This window comes from Acomys minous (genome assembly GCF_964271855.1).
Source record: "Acomys minous genome assembly, chromosome: 12".
NCBI classification, from domain to species: Eukaryota; Metazoa; Chordata; class Mammalia; order Rodentia; family Muridae; genus Acomys; species Acomys minous.
Genome location: NC_140493.1, coordinates 47,084,635 through 47,103,937, shown reverse-complemented (window position 1 = coordinate 47,103,937; position 19,303 = coordinate 47,084,635). Strand labels below are relative to the sequence as shown.

Sequence of the window (19,303 nt, the reverse complement as noted above, 5' to 3'; positions counted from 1 at the left end):
GGTGTATGAAATGAAAAAGCTTCTGTACAGAAAAAGAAAAATCAGCAGAGACAGGATGATAAAAGACTCTTGCCAACGATTCATTTGACAGGAGAACAGTACTCAGAATCTATTTTTTAAACCCATAAAAACTAAACACCAAACCTCTGGAGAATTGAGTATAACAGTTCTCAAAAGATGAAATAGAAATGACCAATAAATATTTGAAAAAAAGGTGTTCAGAATCCTTAGCCACTAAAGAAAATGAATTTTAAAATAAGCTGGGATTTTTTCTTACCCCAGTCAACATGGTTATCATAAGGAAAACAGAACATCTTAAGAAAAACACAACTGGAAATCGTTATGTTAAGCAAAATAAGCCAGACTCACAAATATAAATACAGTATGTTTTCTCTCATATGTGAAGCCTAGAGTTATATATATCTACATTTGCATATATCCTACTCAATGTTGGAAGTTATAGCTTTAAATGCTTATATTTAAAATAAGAGCACTCGCTTCAGCATCACATATACAAATAAAATAAAATAAAATAAAAAAGAAAGAAAAAAAAAAAAGGAAATATGAGCTGGGTAGTGATGGCACATGCCTTTAATCCCAGCACTCTGGAGGCAGAGGCAGGCAGCTCTCTTTTAGTTTGAGGCCAGTCTGGTCTACAAAGTGTTTCCAGGATGTCCAGGGACGTTTTATACAGAGAATCCCTGTCTTATGAAAGCAGAGAGAGATGGGGGAAGAGTCTAGCTCTCCATATTTCCTCAGTAGGGTAAGCAATACACACCTTTGTTTATTTACATATGGATATATAGTTTCCAAGAACCGTTTGTTGTTTTGTTTTGTTTTTGTTTTTCATGAAGAGGGTACAGTTTTGTGCTCTTGGTGGTGACAGCTGTGGTTTTAGTTCCGGGTCCTCTCTCTTATTCCATTAATCTATATGTCTATTTCTGTGCCACTACTGTAGTGTTTTGCTTATGACAGCTCTATAATTTGAAATTAGGTATTATAATAACTTCAAAATTGTTTACCTTGGCCATTGGGGACTTTTTAATGTTTCCCTATGTATTTTGGATTAAGTGTTCTATTTCTGTGAAGAATGTCATCTAGATTTTGATGGGGGTTGTATTGAGTCTGAAGATCACATTTGGTATTATAGCTCTTCTATATTATCATCACCATCATCATCATCATCATCACTATCATCATCATCACCATCATCATCATTTCAGCCAATCCTTAAGTAAGGGACATCTTTCATTTCTCTAGTGACTTAATTTTGTTTTTAATGTCTTAAAATATCCATTTTAAGACTTTGTTTATTCCTATTTACATTTATTTATCTATTTATGCATACATGTGTGGGTGCACATGCCACAGTGTCCATGTGTAAGTCAGGTAACAACTTTGGGGAATTGGTTTCCCCTTCCACCACGTGGGTCTGAGAGATCTCAGGTTGTCAGGCTTCATACTTTAAGTGCATTTTTGTTGTTGTGTGATGGGGTGGTGGTGCTGGTGGTTGTGGTGGTGGTGGTGGTGGTGGTGGTGGTGGTGTGTGTGTGTGTGTGTGTGTGTGTGTGTGATGTGCTGGTTTGGGATTACTTATTCCTTCATTTCCTTGAGTTTTTAGGGTGGAGTTTTTCTTCTAGTATCTTCTTTAGGGCTGGATTTGTAGACAGATATTGTTTTGTAGATTTACCAACTGTAATTGGACACCTTGTTTTCAGCTATTCTCTGCATTTTGACCAGTTGCTTTCTATAATGGCATCTCTCTGCTGGAAAAAAATCTGTAAGTATAAGTATTAAGAGTTCAGTTAGGGTTAGGAATTATAATGGCATAGGAAAGTGACAGTGCTACATTCTCCTTTAAGATTCATGATCTCACTAGCCACATAGATGGCAGTAGTACCAGGCATTATTTACTTCCTGTTGAGTGGTCTGAAGTCTAAATATATGGTTGTCAGCTACTGCCAAGCTATAAGTGCCACGAGGGTATGTTTAAGGATATCTTACTGTGCTGGTCATTGTTGTGGTTCATGACCATCACAGCTGGGTAGGACTACTTATTATTTTCCTCTTTTGGCATCTTGCATAGTACCTTCAAGTACTATGAGTAGCAGTCCTTTAGGAGGAGGCTTTAAGTATTGTTTTGTTGTACTTTTGACATCTTTATTATAATGTTCTAACAGCAAATGCATAAAGCCTATTATGTAAACATGAAAAAATAGGGTAACACAATTCCAAAAGGTTAAATACTACTAAACTCAAATACTGAAATGGGTAAAATACCAGATACAGACTTCAGAAGCTTTCTCTTAAGTGATCAATGTCCTCAAAAATCATACAAATAAGATGATTTGAATCCAGCACCTAAAAGTCACCAACATAGAGTGAAAAAGCAAACTGGATGAGAAACTTAGCAAAGAAATTAAAAAAAACTAAAATGTTGAAAATAAAAGAGAGCCAACCCCTGACACTATTAAAGAAAAAAGGGAAGAAGTGTTGGAGTGGCTTCTAAGTTCTCTAGAACCAAAGGCAGGATAAGAAAAGGCCAGTTGAAGTTATTAACTCTGTACTTCAAGACTGAAGTCCACCAGAGCCATGAACACTAAAGTAGCTTCCTTTATTTGTGTGTGAGGGGAGCTACCATGGTAGATTAATAGATGCCCCAGAACTGTCTTCGCACCTTTAAAATCTCTAAGAACTAATCAATCTGTTACAAAGTGGATGTGGGTAACAAGTACTGTGTTGGGTCTTCACAGGAGGCAGAGACTTGAGTTGGGGACTTTAAACTAGTTAGTCACCCTGACATTAATTCTTCTGGATCTTCAAAGCTCTGGAGATTTCAGCAGTTCAGGGTAGTACTTGGTTTCAGAGGTTGATTTCCACCAGTCTTAGACTCAGGGTTATCGATCTCTAGGGACATTTGCTCCCAGCCATCAAAGCATGGCTACCTTTCTGTGTGTAGGTCATGGTCTGAGCAGGCCTTCCTGTCATCTATGCTTTTCAGCTTGCTAACACTCTCCACAAAGACCTTCTGAGTTTGTCCTTTACCTTGGGATTGTAGCAAGTTAAATTCAGGCTGACCAGTGATCATACCATTTTCAGGTACCTAAATAGCTCAATGTTAAACATGTTCTCAAGATGGCATCCACTAGAGATAAAACGGGATTTCTTGCCACTGCTCATCTGACTAGAAGAGTATTTACTGTCTCATCAAAACCTGCAACTGGATTTAAGGCTTCTAAAGGCTGTAAATGTGTCTTAAGGGTAGGAATCTCTTTTCACCAGCATCACCTTTCTGTTGAGGCGTCTGCTTCCCCTCCCTATACCAGGGAGTAATGATACTGGATACTTAATTTACTTCTCCTCAGCACGTTGCCCATCTTTTTCTACATACTTTAAACTGATCTATCATCACCTTCACGGACTTCCAAAGTTCTCTATTGGATAGCACCCATTTTATTTTTCTTATTCTGACTCTTCACAAAGACACATGCAGGCAACTTCCAGACTGTCATGTCACCTCAAAGTTCTGTGCATGTCCTTTAAAAAATATTGGTAAGGAACAAGATGCATCAGATTCAATTGTGCACATTTTAAAATAGTCTCAGTGATCATATATATATATAATATCAATATTTACAAGTTAGAAATTACACACTGCATTTAGGATAAATTTAAAAGGGCAGAATCAAAGCCCCCTTGCTCGTAGCAGTGACCTCAACTCTGCTTATTCGCTTCCTCCCTCCCTCTTCCATTCCCTTCACCTCTCTGCTGCTACTGACTTGTTCATATTTTATTTCTAATTAGCTAAGTACACTTAGAAGTTTTGTCTTGGGCTCTACAGACGCTAGAAAGTACAATGCTTTAATTTTTTTCCTGGAGGTTCTAGTCAAATTTAAGAGAATATTTTCCCTGCCCCACTACCCTTAACTCTAATTAGCTTCCTTTCTCTTGTCTCTTTGGTTGGGCTCTCACTAGAAAATAGATCTGCCTCCATTAGCCTGTAGGGTATGATCTTATTCTTAACCAGCTCTAACCATGTTAACTGACCTCAGGTTTCCAATTCACTTCATACATTTCTTGGTAGTTTAGCTTTCAAAGCAATCTTTCAAATTAGCTATATCCTCCTTTACAGACAAGCAAACCAAAGCTCACACTGCTAGTGAACTGCCAGGAATCTTGCATTACACAATCTGTGCCTGGTTCAGTATAGCAAGTTATTACTAAGTGATAGAATTTCTCTCAAGCTTGATACTGTACAGGTGACTTTGGAAATGAGTTACTTCTTGTTTAGGAAGAGATTCTCAAGACAGAGTGTTTAGATTTATAGAAATACGAACAAGCGAAGATCTTTCACACAAGGAAGTGATATGAAGGTCAGAGAGAGAACCACAGTCCTAAGAGTCAGACTCTGTTGTCATGAACCCAAGAAAAGGCTAGGTCAGCTTGCACATGTTCCCCATCACACAGACCCAACAGACTCTGAATTGTTCCAATGAGGTGTCAGAGTAGAAAACTGCAATGATGAGAATAGTCAAGGAACACATGCTACACAGAGCATGAAAACCCACTTCTTATCCAGGATACATCTGGATGTATGTGTAAACCTCACCATGCGTATTTAGAAAATGATTGTTCTAATTTAGATACTGTAGGATACATTATAATGCCTGGCATGAAGCAGGTGCTTATTAAGTGAAATTCTCTAGTCTGGCAGCGACAGTTTTGAAGACTCAAAACGAAAACAAAGCTAGAATGAAAAAGGCAAGCAAAACTGCCTCATACCTCCAAGACCTTTCTTACAACAGGCTCTGAACAGACCTGAGGAAGACAGCATCATTGTTTTGAGGAATCACTACATGTGGTGATGAAATGACTATTAAATGCTGACTCTGCATGTTAAGTGTAAACTGAAAGGATATTATTAACCAAGACAGTGACAATGGTAGCAGATTCAGTTTATTGGTGAGGAAGAATTACGCTTCAGTTTGAACATGTGAAATATGCATATTTTAGTATGAACATTGAGGTGAAACAACTGAAGAACAGGGAATTTACCTGAAAGCCTAAGAATAACAAGTCCCTTTACGGAGAAAACACTTTACTTCAACAGTCAGTGGAACCACAGACAACCACAAGGACGTACAATTTATATTTGCCAGAATTATGAGGAGGAATGCCTCCACCAAGGCTCATTCTCTTCTGTCTGGAAATGAAACATTACCTTTGAAGAAACTACCCTCTCCAGCTCACTGCTTACATTTCAATACAATGATTTTAGGTAGGACTAAAAGGAAAAAACAAACCTTACCTGACGCATCTCACAATAGATTTGCTTCTCTAAAGTTACTTCATTCTCTCAAAGAAAAGTTCTGCCCTCTAGCTGCAAACAGGCCTCAACCAATTGTTGGTAGGCTCTACAGTAACTGAATATATGCATATAATCTGATATATTCTCTAAAGATCTAGATTTAAGAATAAGCTTTCTCATTCATTGACAAATAAGCACAGCAGAACATTTAACACTCCATCAATGAAGCACTCAATTTGTCAGCTGCCAATAATTGATCAAATATTAAGATCCAGGTTTAGTGTTCATTACTGGAAATCCTTAAGAAGAAAAATCTTTTAGATTTAGTGTTCTTAGATGCTGGAATTGTTATATTTTATTTTAACACATTCTTGGCATGAGACTTAAGTCTAAACATGAACTTTACTACTGTTTTGTGTACAATTTAAACACGCAGCTTGAAGATGTTGTACACTGCATTTTTAGTGATCCTGCATTTTGACAGTGTCCCTGCCACATGAGTCCAGTTGGCATTCCATATTTGACACACTTATGACTGTGTTGGGGCACAGGGTCTGTACTACAACATTGTGCATCACTTTCACCATGGTCACCAGAACTGAGAAGCTGAGTATCACTGAATGAAGAGCGCATCTGCGTATTTGACAAGAATCAAGGCAACAGCACTACCTACAGCCTAAGACCATTACTGGCTCCATTTCTGAAAAGACAACATAGATCAATGTCTAGGGTTCAGTCATGATGGGGAATCTTAGAGCCACCATTTTAAAAAACAAATCAACAATATAGTATCAATCTTGAAAGACACACATTAGTAAATTTACTCCACACATGGGTTATAGGCACTAATTTTTACTTTAATATGCAAACTTAAGCAACTATCCCACAATGACTTCTGCTAAAGCTTTCATCAGTAGGATCTTTAACAAAGTTTAGGTATCACAAGTAAATACAGAGGACTACATTTTATGTATGGTGATCTTTGGCACATTTGTCAGTTGAAAAATCTCAAAAGGCAATAAAAATTTCTCAATGTTCTGCACATTCTTTTAATCTTCACATCAAAACATAAGGCCGCAAAAAGGCAAGCTGAAGTTTTAGGATATGTGGAATAGTTTTAATAGAGTTTTACATACAGTACCTTACATATAGAACAGTGTGTTTTTGCAAATTTAAATAATATCTGAATTACAGTGGCATGTATTCTTATCAAAGATAAATTCAAGTTCACTGTCTATCAGTTCTAAGTGCGTTTATACAGATTGCTGGAACTGATAAACAGAATGAGGCAAAAAATATTCAAGTGTAATGTCATCAAATAGCCTCCTCTTAACAGTCTTTTCTTCCCCCTTTTAAAAAAATTTCAAAACCTATACATACACTTTTAGTTTTTAAAAACAGTCTGTTAAAAGGTAACATTTTATGTTAACCACCGATTTGTATAGTCTATAGTAATAAAACTAGATATGTGTGATATAAATATGAGTTGATTATATGTACATATGTACGTTGACTCTTTAAACAAGCATACTCACTTATGCATTCCTGTGCATGTAGCACTGGAGGGCACACACAACTCACACCAGGACTGGCAGACAGTAGGATCTAGGCTCAAAAATCCAGCAAGAGCTGAGTAAGCAACTTAGTTGCCTTTGGTTTCATAGTTCTGTCCATTTGTGATCAAAGCTAATTTTTAAGTGTATATTTATATTTTAAAATAAAAATTGTCTTTAGAAATGAAGCTTTTCCAGTATTCCACTACTAGCAGTTAAAAAAAAAATCCACAGCCAAAGATTATTATGATATTTTTGTCACTCCTCATCCCAGCTGAGGTTTATAGTTTTTTGTTTTTTTTTTCTCAAAAGGCAAACACCAAGAGTATCCAGGATTAAATGTCTGCTGAAGCCTGGATACTGCCACTCACCTACACAGAGCACATACAACATGTGGTGTACAGGTTTGCATGGGTTAATGGCACTGCGTATGGCGGGTGGAAGGATTCCTGCAATAGTCAAATCCTCTTTCCAGCAGTATCAACATTTGGCACATTGGGCCCTCTGTAAGCCACTTTGTTTTTAAAGAGCACAATTCCCGCAATAAATTCCAATTATTTGGTGGTTTTCTTAAAATACATTCATAATGAAGTTAGAATTCCACAATTGTTTCCCCCAAAGTGAGACTTCCATTGTCAGTTTTCTGATTAAATACATTCATCACCCAAGAAATAACTCATGATCCTACAGAAGTTTAAATAACCTTAGTTTTTTTGCAGCTGGATCCAACTGCCAGAAGGCAATTCTTAAGAGCAAACTTGTAGAACTCTCCAGAACTTGAATTTCCTAACAGTGTGGTTTTGGCCAAATGCTGGTTTATAAACATGGGTATCTCTTCTAAAACCTATATAAACACACCATAATTCTCTCTATAGTATCTTGAACTGCATGAAAGCAACTGTTAGAATCCTGCCAGTTCCATTCCTTTAGTACAGCTTGTCTTCTACTCATTGATTCTTGGCATAGATGACATTATCATTTACAGCTTGCTCACTCGTTTTTAATGTTAGCTTCCTTGATAAAGTTGCTCTTCATTATCCTTCCAAGATGTCATATTATTGATGTCAAAATCAGTAAATGACCAAACATTAAGCTTTTACTATCCACTTAATAATAAAAAAAATGAATCAACTGAAGAAAGACACATTGTCACTGAGTGTTTACCATTGTTATACAGAACAAAGAGTTGCAATTTGTTGTACTTTGCCCATGTCAAGTAAGAGCTGTTTTATGTGGCGTTTAAGTTGGGGCAGTCTTGCAAGGGGATCTGGTGGCTCCAATTCCCCTGTGAAATCCAGCCAGCTTTCCAGAACTAGAAGGGAGGGGAAAAAAACAAAACAAAACAAAAAATGTTTAAATGGCATTGAGAAGAATGGTCAGAAGATAATCAATTAGAAGGATGGAATAGTGACTAAAACAAAGAGTTTCCCTCTTTTCAGAAGGCCAATGCACTTAGTCACTCCACCACAATAGTCCTAATCCTTCTGGGTCATTTTCATCAGCTATCTCATACACTTTTCCCCCTGGAATACTGGGGGTTGAACCCAGAGTAGGAGTTTAAACACTGAACTACATACCCAGCCCCATTCCCTACCATCCAACATGTACATACATACACACTTCATTAGTATGTCTCCTTCACTCTCTTATGCAACAGAACATAACAGTTTCCTGTGGCTACTCAAACTTTCTACTAATTCTGATACAAATCATTTTTACTTCATATTCTCCTTTGTGTTATGCACATCTGTTTATGTGCAGCATGTGACTGTCAGAAGACAAATGGGATGGTGTTCCTTAGACACCATCCACCTTTTATTGGAGACCAGGCCTCTCACTGGCCAGAAATGGTGCCAAGCAGCTAAGCTGGCTGGCAAGCAAGTGCCAGGCATCAGCTTGCCTCCACTTCCCATCTCATCACTGCCACCACACTCAGCTTCTAGATCCCTAGCTTCTAGGGATTTGGAATTAGGTCTTCTTGCAAAATAAGCGTTTTACCATTGAGCCATCTCCCCAGACCACATCTTCTCCATTAACAAAGAAAACTTGTAGCAGTTTCTCAGTGTCCTTTCCAGGATCACTAGTTTATTAAAACATTAAAGAAAATCTATTTATGCAAGTGAACTCAAATACTATGTAGAAATCAATTAATCAATTACATGCTCAATTTTCATTGTTTCCTTTAAAAATCTACTTAAAATATGGAATTGTCAATATGTATTTTCTTTTTTCTTTCTTTTTGGGTTTTGTTTTTCGAGAAGGATTTCTCTGTGTAGCCTTGGCTGTCCTAGACTCGCTTTGTAGAACCAGGATGGCCTTGAACTTACAGTGATCTACCTGCCTCTGCCTCCTGAGTTCTGGGATTAAAGGCGTGCGCCACCATGCCCGGCTATATTTCCATTTCTTCAAAAATCTACATAAAACAAACTAACTCTATCCAATCAAATTAAAATCAAATGTAAGATGTCTCTGAAATAGATATGCATTTTCTCTCTTAAGGAAAAGAAAAAGCACATGCACAGTACATCTACCTTAGCACAGTGTAATATTTACAGTGAGAGGACTAATGTGTGGTCTATCAGGTCAGGACAAAATAGTCAAAGCAAAGGAAACATATAGGATTGAGAATCAAGGGATTCAATTTATTCCAGTATCTCAAATATAATATGGGGGTATTTTTCCCGCCTATTTTTTAATTTCTATGTGATAATAACATTTATAAAACTGTGAGAAAAAACAATTTGAAAATGTGTATGTAAACTTGTTTAACTTGTAGGACTTAATTCTACTCAACAAATATTAGTCAAAGTAGAAATGAACATGTTTACGAATGTGCTGACTTCAAAGAAAATACTTTTCAATGAAACTAGCAAGCACAGGATGTGCTTAATCCTCCTGTAACTTGAGGTGGCAAACTGGAGTGGTACCACTTGGGGGGCCTTCCCTTCTCTGGGAGGAAGGAGAGGGAAGGAATAAAAGGAGGGGTGTGGGGATGGGGCTAGGAAGAGAGGAGAGAAGGGGTTGGGAAAGAAAAAGAAACTAGCAAACATCCCCAAATACTCTATATTGAACGAGGCATATGGGAAGTATTTAATAAATATCATATTAAGAATAAAACGAAATGGACAAGAAACAATTACTAAGGATAATATCCAGCTATCCTGTAATGTGCCTACAACACCCTGCATATGCTAAATACAGTGTAAACGAAGAGTCAGAGCTCAGCAGGCAGGCAAGTGTATCTGTAGATTGGTCCTACAACTTAGTTCCAAACAGCTTCCTCATAACAACACCACACACAATAACAGTAGCTACACTTGAGCTCTTGGCTACATTACCATCCACTTCTTTTTCTATGAGATCCATTCTGCTGGTGACTTCATTCTGTATGTTTTCTATGTGCGTAAGGAGATTTAGCTGCCACTGAAGATGCGAATCTCCTGGGCCCTCCATGCCCTTTTTATCATTATAAACAAACACTTTATTTCCTGAAGCTGGATTCTTCTCCAAAGGATCAGTGGGAAAAATAGAACAAAACATAATTAAAAAAAAAAAAAGAAAACACAGAGAACTAGATGAAATGCTACTTCAAAATGAGAATGAAACAGAAAACTCATTATCCTACATAGGTAGGCAAGAGCCAATTTGACTTTGATAAAGTCTTTGGAGAAAGTTCCTGCATACCATCACATTCTATCTGGTGTTATCCCTCCTCAATGCCTTCCAAAGTGTTAACCACAGAAGAAGGTTTTAGTAAAATGTCCTAAGTAAATAAAAACACTAATTCCATTCCATAATTGGAATGACTAGGTTATGTGGACTATTTTCTTTCTCAATTTTAATGGTAACATAAATAGAGTGAGAGCAAATCAATGATTGGGGGGGGGGGAATCAAGTAAACTGTCAAAGAATGGTTTAAAAGTCCAGTTAGTGGCAAATTGGCCTTTACTGTTGTGTTTACACTGATGAGGTAACAGAAGGAGAAATTTTTTAAAACTTCAGAATGCAAACCGTTTAAAACACACATATATAAAACCTGGATTTCAACTTGCCAAAGCTAATTACTTTCATAGAAGGATATTAATTTTTCAAAATAATTTGCCACAAGTATCATAAAATACAAGCTTTACAAATTCAGTTATGAACTTGTGGTGATTATTATTTGATGTTTAAAAAAAGACAGAATATCTAAAAATTACTTTTAAAGTGGCCTTGCTAGTAGAAAACCAATAAAACTTGAGAACTCATTTCAATCTCATCGATAAGCCCAACAGGACACAGGATACTGTATAATGGGACTGATATGCAGACAAATATGCTACAGTGCAATGCTTTCTCCAAACACGTTAAAGGAAGACACATTATGACACCATATATACCCAAATGGTCCCACACATACTCATTTTCAGATACACAATGCAGCTCATTAATTACTGGAGACATCCAGGTGTGTGTACAAACTGAAAACTTTAGGGTAGCAGTTGAATAGATTACAAAACTCAATGTTTAAATGGATAATATTTTGTGGTGGAGAAAAGAAAAAATAAGTGTTTAAACAGGTATTTAAGGATTAGCAAAGCCTGAGGGCTAGGTGTGTTTAATTCCATCAGCTTGTTTTCTTGTTCTATGGGAACCATTACCTTCTCTGACAATCCACATCCTTTTGCTGAGTACAGAAGATGGCCTTTATCTCCCACATGGAGCTCCCCGTCTTCTTCACAACTACTAGCATCATCATCATCCTCATCGTCGTCATCCTCATCATCATCATCCTCATCATCATCATCATCTGAGCTTCTGGGGTCTGTGAGCAACTGGCAGTCCTGACTAAAGTTTTGTGGCTTTTGATAGCTGTGCTCACTTGTTATGTAAGTTCCTTCCATTCTCAGAGGTGGTTCTCTGTGGTTCTGTACATATTTCTTTCCCTCTGAGTCAGCTGTGCCCTGATGTGCCACTTTTTTCTCTGCTCCAGCTACTACCAGACCTTGGTCTTTCCTCTTCCCAGAACAAGCCCAGAAACGAAGGTCAGGATGATGTTTATTCCTTAAGATAAGAAGAGAGTTAAATGGCATGTGTTAAGATTATGTGTAAACATGTTTTAGAATCAGAAAAGATGTTATTTTACACTAGAAATTATTGTGCGCTGGTCACATTTGTGTAAAAACTTAGGTCTCTACACTGGAAGGACTCAGAAGGCATGTAATTGCAGGTTAATACTTGATCTTTTTATTTCTGTAAAATATTAATGTGTACAATAGGAATAAAAGATTAACTGGTAAAAAAAATCAAGAAATAGCAGTTCAGGGGGAAAAAATGGCAGCAAGCTAAAAATTGTAATTTGTAACCATGTGAGAAAAGGTCAGGATCAAAGACAAAGTTGTCCTTTAAGTTGACTCCTCTAGCATTTTATCCAAAATCTAAGTCTTCTCAGCTTTAAAGAAACAATATTCAGAAAATCGACAATGACCTTAATTCCTTTGATTATTAGTGTCACTGTTTGATATATATGTACACATACATATATGTTTCTTCATAGAATTTTTTCACTGTATGGTATGTAAACTTCATGTGAACATATCTTATACCCTTTAATCAATCAAAAAGCCATCACTATTCATGAGAAAAAATTATAACTAAACACAAAAAAGCAAGTCTATAGCAATTGTAAATGCCATATATGCAGCCTTTTCTACACATACAAAATTATTAAAAATAGGAAAATATGGGCTTGAGAGATGCCTCAGCAGCTAAGAGCACTTTCTGTTCTTCCAAAAGACCCAGCTGGTTTGGTTTTCAGCACCACATCAGGTGGCTCACAACTGCCAGTAACTTGGTACCTTCTTCTGGCACACTCTTGACATATATACATACATACATACATGTGGGTGCTCACCCAAACACATGAGAATAAATAAGTCTTTTGCTGTTGTTGTTGTTTTAAGAGGAATATACTTGTTTTTATTTTTATATAAGTAGGACTCACCATACTTTTCCTTTTTCCTAAATAGCACACAATGGGCATCTTGCCACAATAATACACACAGATTTTATTTATTTAGACTTTAATGGTTAAATGGTATTGACAGTCTAATCTATCCCATCAGTTCTCTACCAATAGATTTGTGTGAATTTGTAAAATTGCACGTAAGTTAGAATATTGCAGTCAGATCAATTTCAAAATAAGGAACTGCAGAATAAAAATTATTTTTATTTTAGCTACTGAACAACTGTCTTCCAAAGATGATTATATATACCCTGACTATTGCCTATGCTTTCTTAGGGTGTTGCATGTTAAATACAAGCTAGATCATGTGTAGGTAACTTTGCAGCACAATACATTCTCCAATAAACAGAGCATGGTTCCATTAGAATTAAGTGCAAGGTTACTCAGAAGGTATGAGTCCTCCCCTAGAGCGGTGGTTCTCAACTTTTTTTAATGCTGTGACCCTTTAATACAGTTACTCATGGTTGTGGTGACCCAAACCATAAGATTATTTGCATTGCTATTTCATAAATGTAATTTTGCCACTTTTATGAATTATAATATAAATATCTGTGTTTTCTGGTAGTCTTAGGTGACTCCTGTGAGAAAAGGGTGGTTAGACCCATATAGCCTGTGATCCACAGGTTAAGAACCCTTGTCATATAGGCTTGATGATAGTTGCAAATTAATAATTTCTAAATAAAATTCAAGTTAGTTTTCTTCTAGTAATACCCATTTATAATTTCTTAGTTTATAATCTTTTATCTTTTAGACTTGTAGCAATTTAATATCTAGAAAATCATCCCTTAAAAATGTCAATCAAAGAAACCTAGTTCTTTGGCTCCACACTCTGGTGGACTGAATCCTGCCATGCCCTCTGAGGAATCTGGAGACGTGGCATAACCCTCTGAAAACCTATGCCTAGAGCTGGGCCTGTGGCACACATTTGTAATCCTAATTTTGGAGGACTTCAAGGCCCAAGGCCTACATAAAAATAATGGTAGTTTCGTTATACATGCAATGCACTAAGAAGAGCAGGCTCAAATCCAGCCAGCAGGCAATGATGGAAAGGCATCTTCTAGAGAAACTAGCTGTAAAAAACCTGGATTTCTAAGAAAGCATATTTCATTTAGAGATTATGCTTTGGTATAGCTGGAAAGATTGGTCAACATACTAAGGAGGGTATGTCAATAAAATTCCTATGATTCAAGGCCTTTGGTGAGGGGCAGCAAGAAGGCATTACAGCATGACAGAGGCTAATGTCTGGCTTCATTAATGCGAATGCTGCTATGAAGAGTGTAGAATGAACCAAAAGAAGAGAGCCACAGAAACACAAGGGCACAGAAACGTCTCACGTAAAATGAAGCTTCCTGGCTGAGACAACCAAGTAGGCAGAAGAGCAAGTCAAAGGCACAGCAAACTCAGGATTCACAGGAAAGAAATGGGGGAGGGGCTCAGAGTGCACATGGGAGACAAACCTTGGGAAGAATGAGCACAACATTCACTTTATATAACACAAAAGGCTCTTTCCTTTATTCTTCAAACAACTCTGATCTGGCTTTAGAAGAATGTGAATACAAGGCCTCAAAGATATCCAGATCAGTTTGTTACTAGAAGGACCTGGGCTTTCCTTAAGGGAGTACTGTCTGAGGTTATAAAGTACCATGATGCATAGCAGCAAAAAGGATCCAGAATCTGCTGCCTTCTCACCCTTTCTGAGTCCATCTTATGCTGACTGAAGAAAACATTCATCTCACATCATTATCACAGAATGAAAATAGACTCACCATATCAGCCACAGTCAGCTCTGTGCACAAAACATTAGCTCTAACATCTTTGGAAATAGTAGGATGTGAACCAGGTAGACAGAACTTGTTATCCAAAGAGTTATGTTTTTTTCTTTCCCTGAGACCAAGTTTCTCTGTGTAGCCTTGCCTGTTCTGGTACTCACTGTGCAGACCAGGCTGGCTTTGAACTCAAGAGATCTATCTGCCTCTGCCTCCTGTATGCTGGGAGTAAAGGTGTGTGCTACCAGAGCTCAGCATTTTTCTTAACTGTATACTTCTTTTAATAGTCTGTCTTCTAAAGTGCTACTCTGGACCCCCAAAAGACTACCTAATAAACTATGTTACATTCTGTAAAGAAACACAGCTTTATTTTTAAACCTCCTACCAAATAAAATAATAATTAAAATAGCCTACCTGCATTTGTCTTTGTTGTTGGTTTGTTTTTACATTTGTGGTTAGCTGATATTATGCTTTTAGTTGTTAAAATTTGTATTCAAATTTTTAAGAATAGGACTATAGAGATGGCTCACTGATTAAGAGCACTTGCTGCTTTTGCTGAGGACCTGGGTTCAGTTACAGCACCGACATGGTGGCTTATAACTATGTATAACTCCAGTTCCCAGGAATAACCCTTCTTCTTGCCTCTGTAGGTACTACACCCATGTGTTGTACATACATAAACACAGTCAAAACACTCATACACAGAGAATAAAAATAGCTTTAAAAACTGTAAAAGGGAGTGTGCTCACTTACTTTAGTATTCCAATCTTCAGCTGTAACCCATGCAGTACTTCAGTCACACCATAGACATCAGCAAGCAGATGATGTGTGGAAACTATCTTTTTGGCATTGAGATGAGAATAATTTTCTTTTAAAAAAGATAACCCATACATTCTTCCGTTATTCAACCACTCCTTATCATAACGATATTTTGCACTCCATCTCTGACCTGCAGATGAGTTGACATATAAGTCATAAAGGATTCTACTTATTCAGATTCTGCTTTTCACTAATGCTCCTCAGTGAGTAAGACAAGTTTTACCACCAAGACTCCAAACTGCAGTAGACAGTATGCTGAGGAAGGGTGAGAAGACAAGCGCCCCTCTGCACTTCTGCTGTGCCTGCACATGAGAAGGAATGCCACTCAAGGGTCAGTGGCAGGTGATACCTGCCAAGGGAACCCTGATGCGCACCATTTTCAATTGTATCTACTAACTACCTTTCTCTAAGATGGCTGGCAGAAACCATTGGTTTTTCTTCCACTAATCTCATACCCAGATAAAACAAAGCTGTAGCTGAGCACATAGGGATCCTGCCTTCATGAATATCATCTCATGAAACCCAGTATCCAAGAACTTGATGCTCATATATACTGGATCCTTACAGTTAGATGCTTCCTGTGTCTGTTTAAATATAAGGTATATGAATAGTTTGAATCAGTCATCTTTCTATGTTTAGATAGAATGTATACAATAAATGCAACTGAACAAAGAGTGAAAGTCTATATTTGTTATTGAAGACATACAATGAATAGCAAATGTCTTTAAGTAGAAACAAGAGTATTTATAGTCACATATGTTTGAATAATTCTCTTTCTTATTTGCATGTGTGAGGCCAGAGATTATGTTTCTTGATCACTTTTCAATTCAGTTTTTGAGACAGGCTCCTTAGTGGAATCTGGAACTGATATGACTAGACTGGTGGGCCAGCAAAGCCTAGAGGTACCCTGTGGCTCTACCTCTACACTGCTGGGATTATAAACATGCCTAGCTCTTTACATTACATGATACTAGAGATCAGAATAGTGGTCCTCTTGCTTGAATGGAAAGAAAGCACTTTACAAACTAAGTCGTTTCCCTACTCCTCTTTTACTTCTTATACCTTTTTCTTTTATATCATTTATCTTTTTGGTGGCATGGGAACAGCTTACTTGCCTAATAAGTAGTTATTCTCTACCTTGGTAGCAGAAGTTATATTTTACATGAAGAATGTGGTACTTAGCAACAGGAAAGTATGACAAAGCAAGTACAAAAGACTGGGAGTCAAAAAGCTCAGTTTTCATTTCAGTGTATTACTAGGGTTACCTCTTTAGGCACAAACACATCTAGCTGCTTCATAATGGAAATAAAAGATATAGGCAAGGCCCTGGAATCCTGTTTATTCTACAATAAACTGAGTATGTGGTACTATCCAAAACTTCTTCAAATCTCATCAGATGGTCAGCAGTCCATGAGTATTAGTGTACTCCAATCAGCATAAACAATCCTAGCAGAAATCAATATACAGGAGTGGGAAAAAGGTAGCTACAGGAGAAAGGCATGATCTCCCTTTGGCTAAGGTGGTCAGTATGTCAACATGTGTACATAAATGTGTTTGTGCAGGTGATTACAATGAAAGTCATGCTGTAACAGGCAAAAAGTATCTTCAACCCACGTTATGGCAGAGGAGTCTAGCTAACCAAGAAGTGCAGGTGCTCTACACAGTGGCCATACTCTGGAGTCCGCGTCACACAACCCACACGGGGCGGAGGGCCTCACCCGGAGGGTCCCGACAGATGTAGCAGATGTACTGCTCCGGAATGCTGTCCTCCAGGAGCCCCATGCACACACTGTGTTGCCAGCATAGGCACTCTTCACACTGCAGAGAACAGAAGAGACCCATAGTGCTGGCTGAAACGGCACCCTCAGATCAGGACAGAAACGGCACCCTCAGACCAGGACAGGCAAGGCAAGGACACATATTGCCGCCTTTTCTAGCTGGCCTGCTATCTTGGCTTGCCAGTTCAAGTCCTATGTGCCACAAGAAAAAGTCATGTTTAAGATGAATTTTATCATTGAAATAGTCAACTATTTCAAGAATTTTTTTATATCACATGTATTAAAATATGATTTAACAAATTAAGAGAAATACCTCAAGTGCTTCCCACTGATTCACAGGCAATCAAATCCTGAAAACACTTACTGAAGCAAATCTACAAAATGTCTGTGCAAGGGCACTTAAGGTAATACTCATGTGGTAAATTCTAAGTTCATAGCACCTTTATTTGAGAACACCACTGACAAAGGAAAAAAGTGGCTACTTTTTTTTGTTTGTTAAATGGCTCCTAATTTTCCTACATGTCAACACAAATACAGGCCACACTTCCCTGATTTCTTAGATACACCCTTATAAGGAAAAGTTGGTAGCTCTTACAACAAAGTTCTCTTTTCTTTTTTGGGAATCCTGGACATTTGGGTTTGGTTCCCACTACCCAAAGGGTAAGTAAATATTGCTAATTATTAAGTGTCAACAAAAATCATGCTGTAGTCAGTCGTACACTGTGAAGGGAGACCCACCTTCTGGGCCTTCAAACGCTTCAGTATGAAGGTTTCAGTGTGTTAAGAGATACCCTACAAGTGGAGAGTGATACTCACAAGCCAACTGTCTACTTGACTCACTAGGGAGACTTCCTAAGCAGTACTGCTACAACTGAAAGCATGACAGTGTGTTAAAAACTACCTTGTGAGGGATGGCCAGTAAAAAGGAAAGCTCTCTGGTGCACCTGCTCAGCACCCACAGTGATCCAGAACTGCAGGCAGAGGCTGACCAAGTACCTGGATCATGAAGCCATTCTCCTCATCCATTTCACAGATACATCGTACAATCTCATTTAGAGCATCATCTTCATCCTGAGACTCCTCAAAATTAGTTGAATCAAAGTCTTGATTGTACTCATCCCCACTCAGAAGCAGGCTCTCTGTCGAAGAGTCATCCAGGAACTCCACATCTGTCAAGTCTAGAACACATGAAAGTGCATACCATAGTGCATTCCACTGTGCCATTTCTCAGGAAGGAGCTATAGGAAGTGAGTATATGCATTTCAGCAGAGCAAACACTTGTGAACTGAGTGCCTGCCTCTGAACCAATCAGATCAGCTTTGAAGTTTTTGTAGTTCTAGTACTTTCCATCTCATGTATATATATATTGCTGACAGAGGCTATGGCCAAGACTGATACTGACAATGAAACTTATTAGTTTCTATACAGTTTGCAAACTTTTGATCGAATGTTCACAAATATTAGCCTCTTTTTGGATGTGAAAGATTGAGCTTTAGTATTTGAACTATAGAATAATAACCTTTTAATCAACTATCACTGAATTATACATAATAAGCATTATATTAAGCATTTACACACACCATATAACATGGTTGAACTGTGCAGCCAGGTATTGATGAATACAATTAAGCATCAATTGTCTAGGTGGGCGCTGTGGCTCACACCTCTAAACCTAGCATTTGAGTGCTAAAACAGGATGATCAATTGCTTGAGGTCATCCTGCGCTACACAGAGAGACAACAAAAGAATGGCAACCATAATATACAGGAGATTTTAAACTAAAAGGGATTAATAGAAATCATCTGGTTTCATGGTATTAGCATACATACTTAATAAATCAACCAGAAAATCTTGTTTAAATAATTGATTCATAACTACTAAATATAAGTCTGGCTCAATTTGGTAGACAAACAATTGGGTCACAGAGGTGAAAGTTGTGTAAGATGTACAAATCAAATGTTCCTCTTACACTAACATGAGAGAAGCCATAGAATAATCACTCCAAGCAGCTTTCTAAGATCTGTTCCCTCTAAACTGTTACCGCTCAGATATCACTGCTATTTCCTATAACAGTT

General features: G+C 37.7%; 1 protein-coding gene across 13 annotated transcripts in view; it reads right to left on the bottom strand.

Annotated features, from left to right (window-relative positions):
• Positions 1–4,938: 4,938 nt before the first annotated feature.
• PHF20L1 (PHD finger protein 20 like 1) overlaps positions 4,939–19,303 on the bottom strand; it is a 72,122-nt gene continuing 57,757 nt past the window's right edge. For 8 of the 13 annotated variants that reach the window (XM_084749154.1, XM_084749163.1, XM_084749160.1 and 5 more), the window contains 6 exons: positions 18,225–18,406; positions 17,169–17,268; positions 15,385–15,580; positions 11,502–11,904; positions 10,200–10,365; positions 4,939–8,173 (listed from right to left, as the gene is read on the bottom strand). In XM_084749154.1, the coding sequence (XP_084605280.1) occupies positions 8,031–8,173; positions 10,200–10,365; positions 11,502–11,904; positions 15,385–15,580; positions 17,169–17,268; positions 18,225–18,406 (1,190 nt within the window). In that variant the 3' untranslated portion in view covers positions 4,939–8,030. The remainder of the gene's footprint in view (positions 8,174–10,199; positions 10,366–11,501; positions 11,905–15,384; positions 15,581–17,168; positions 17,269–18,224; positions 18,407–19,303) is intronic. The other 5 variants (XM_084749161.1, XM_084749156.1, XM_084749157.1 and 2 more) reach the window with 1 other exon arrangement.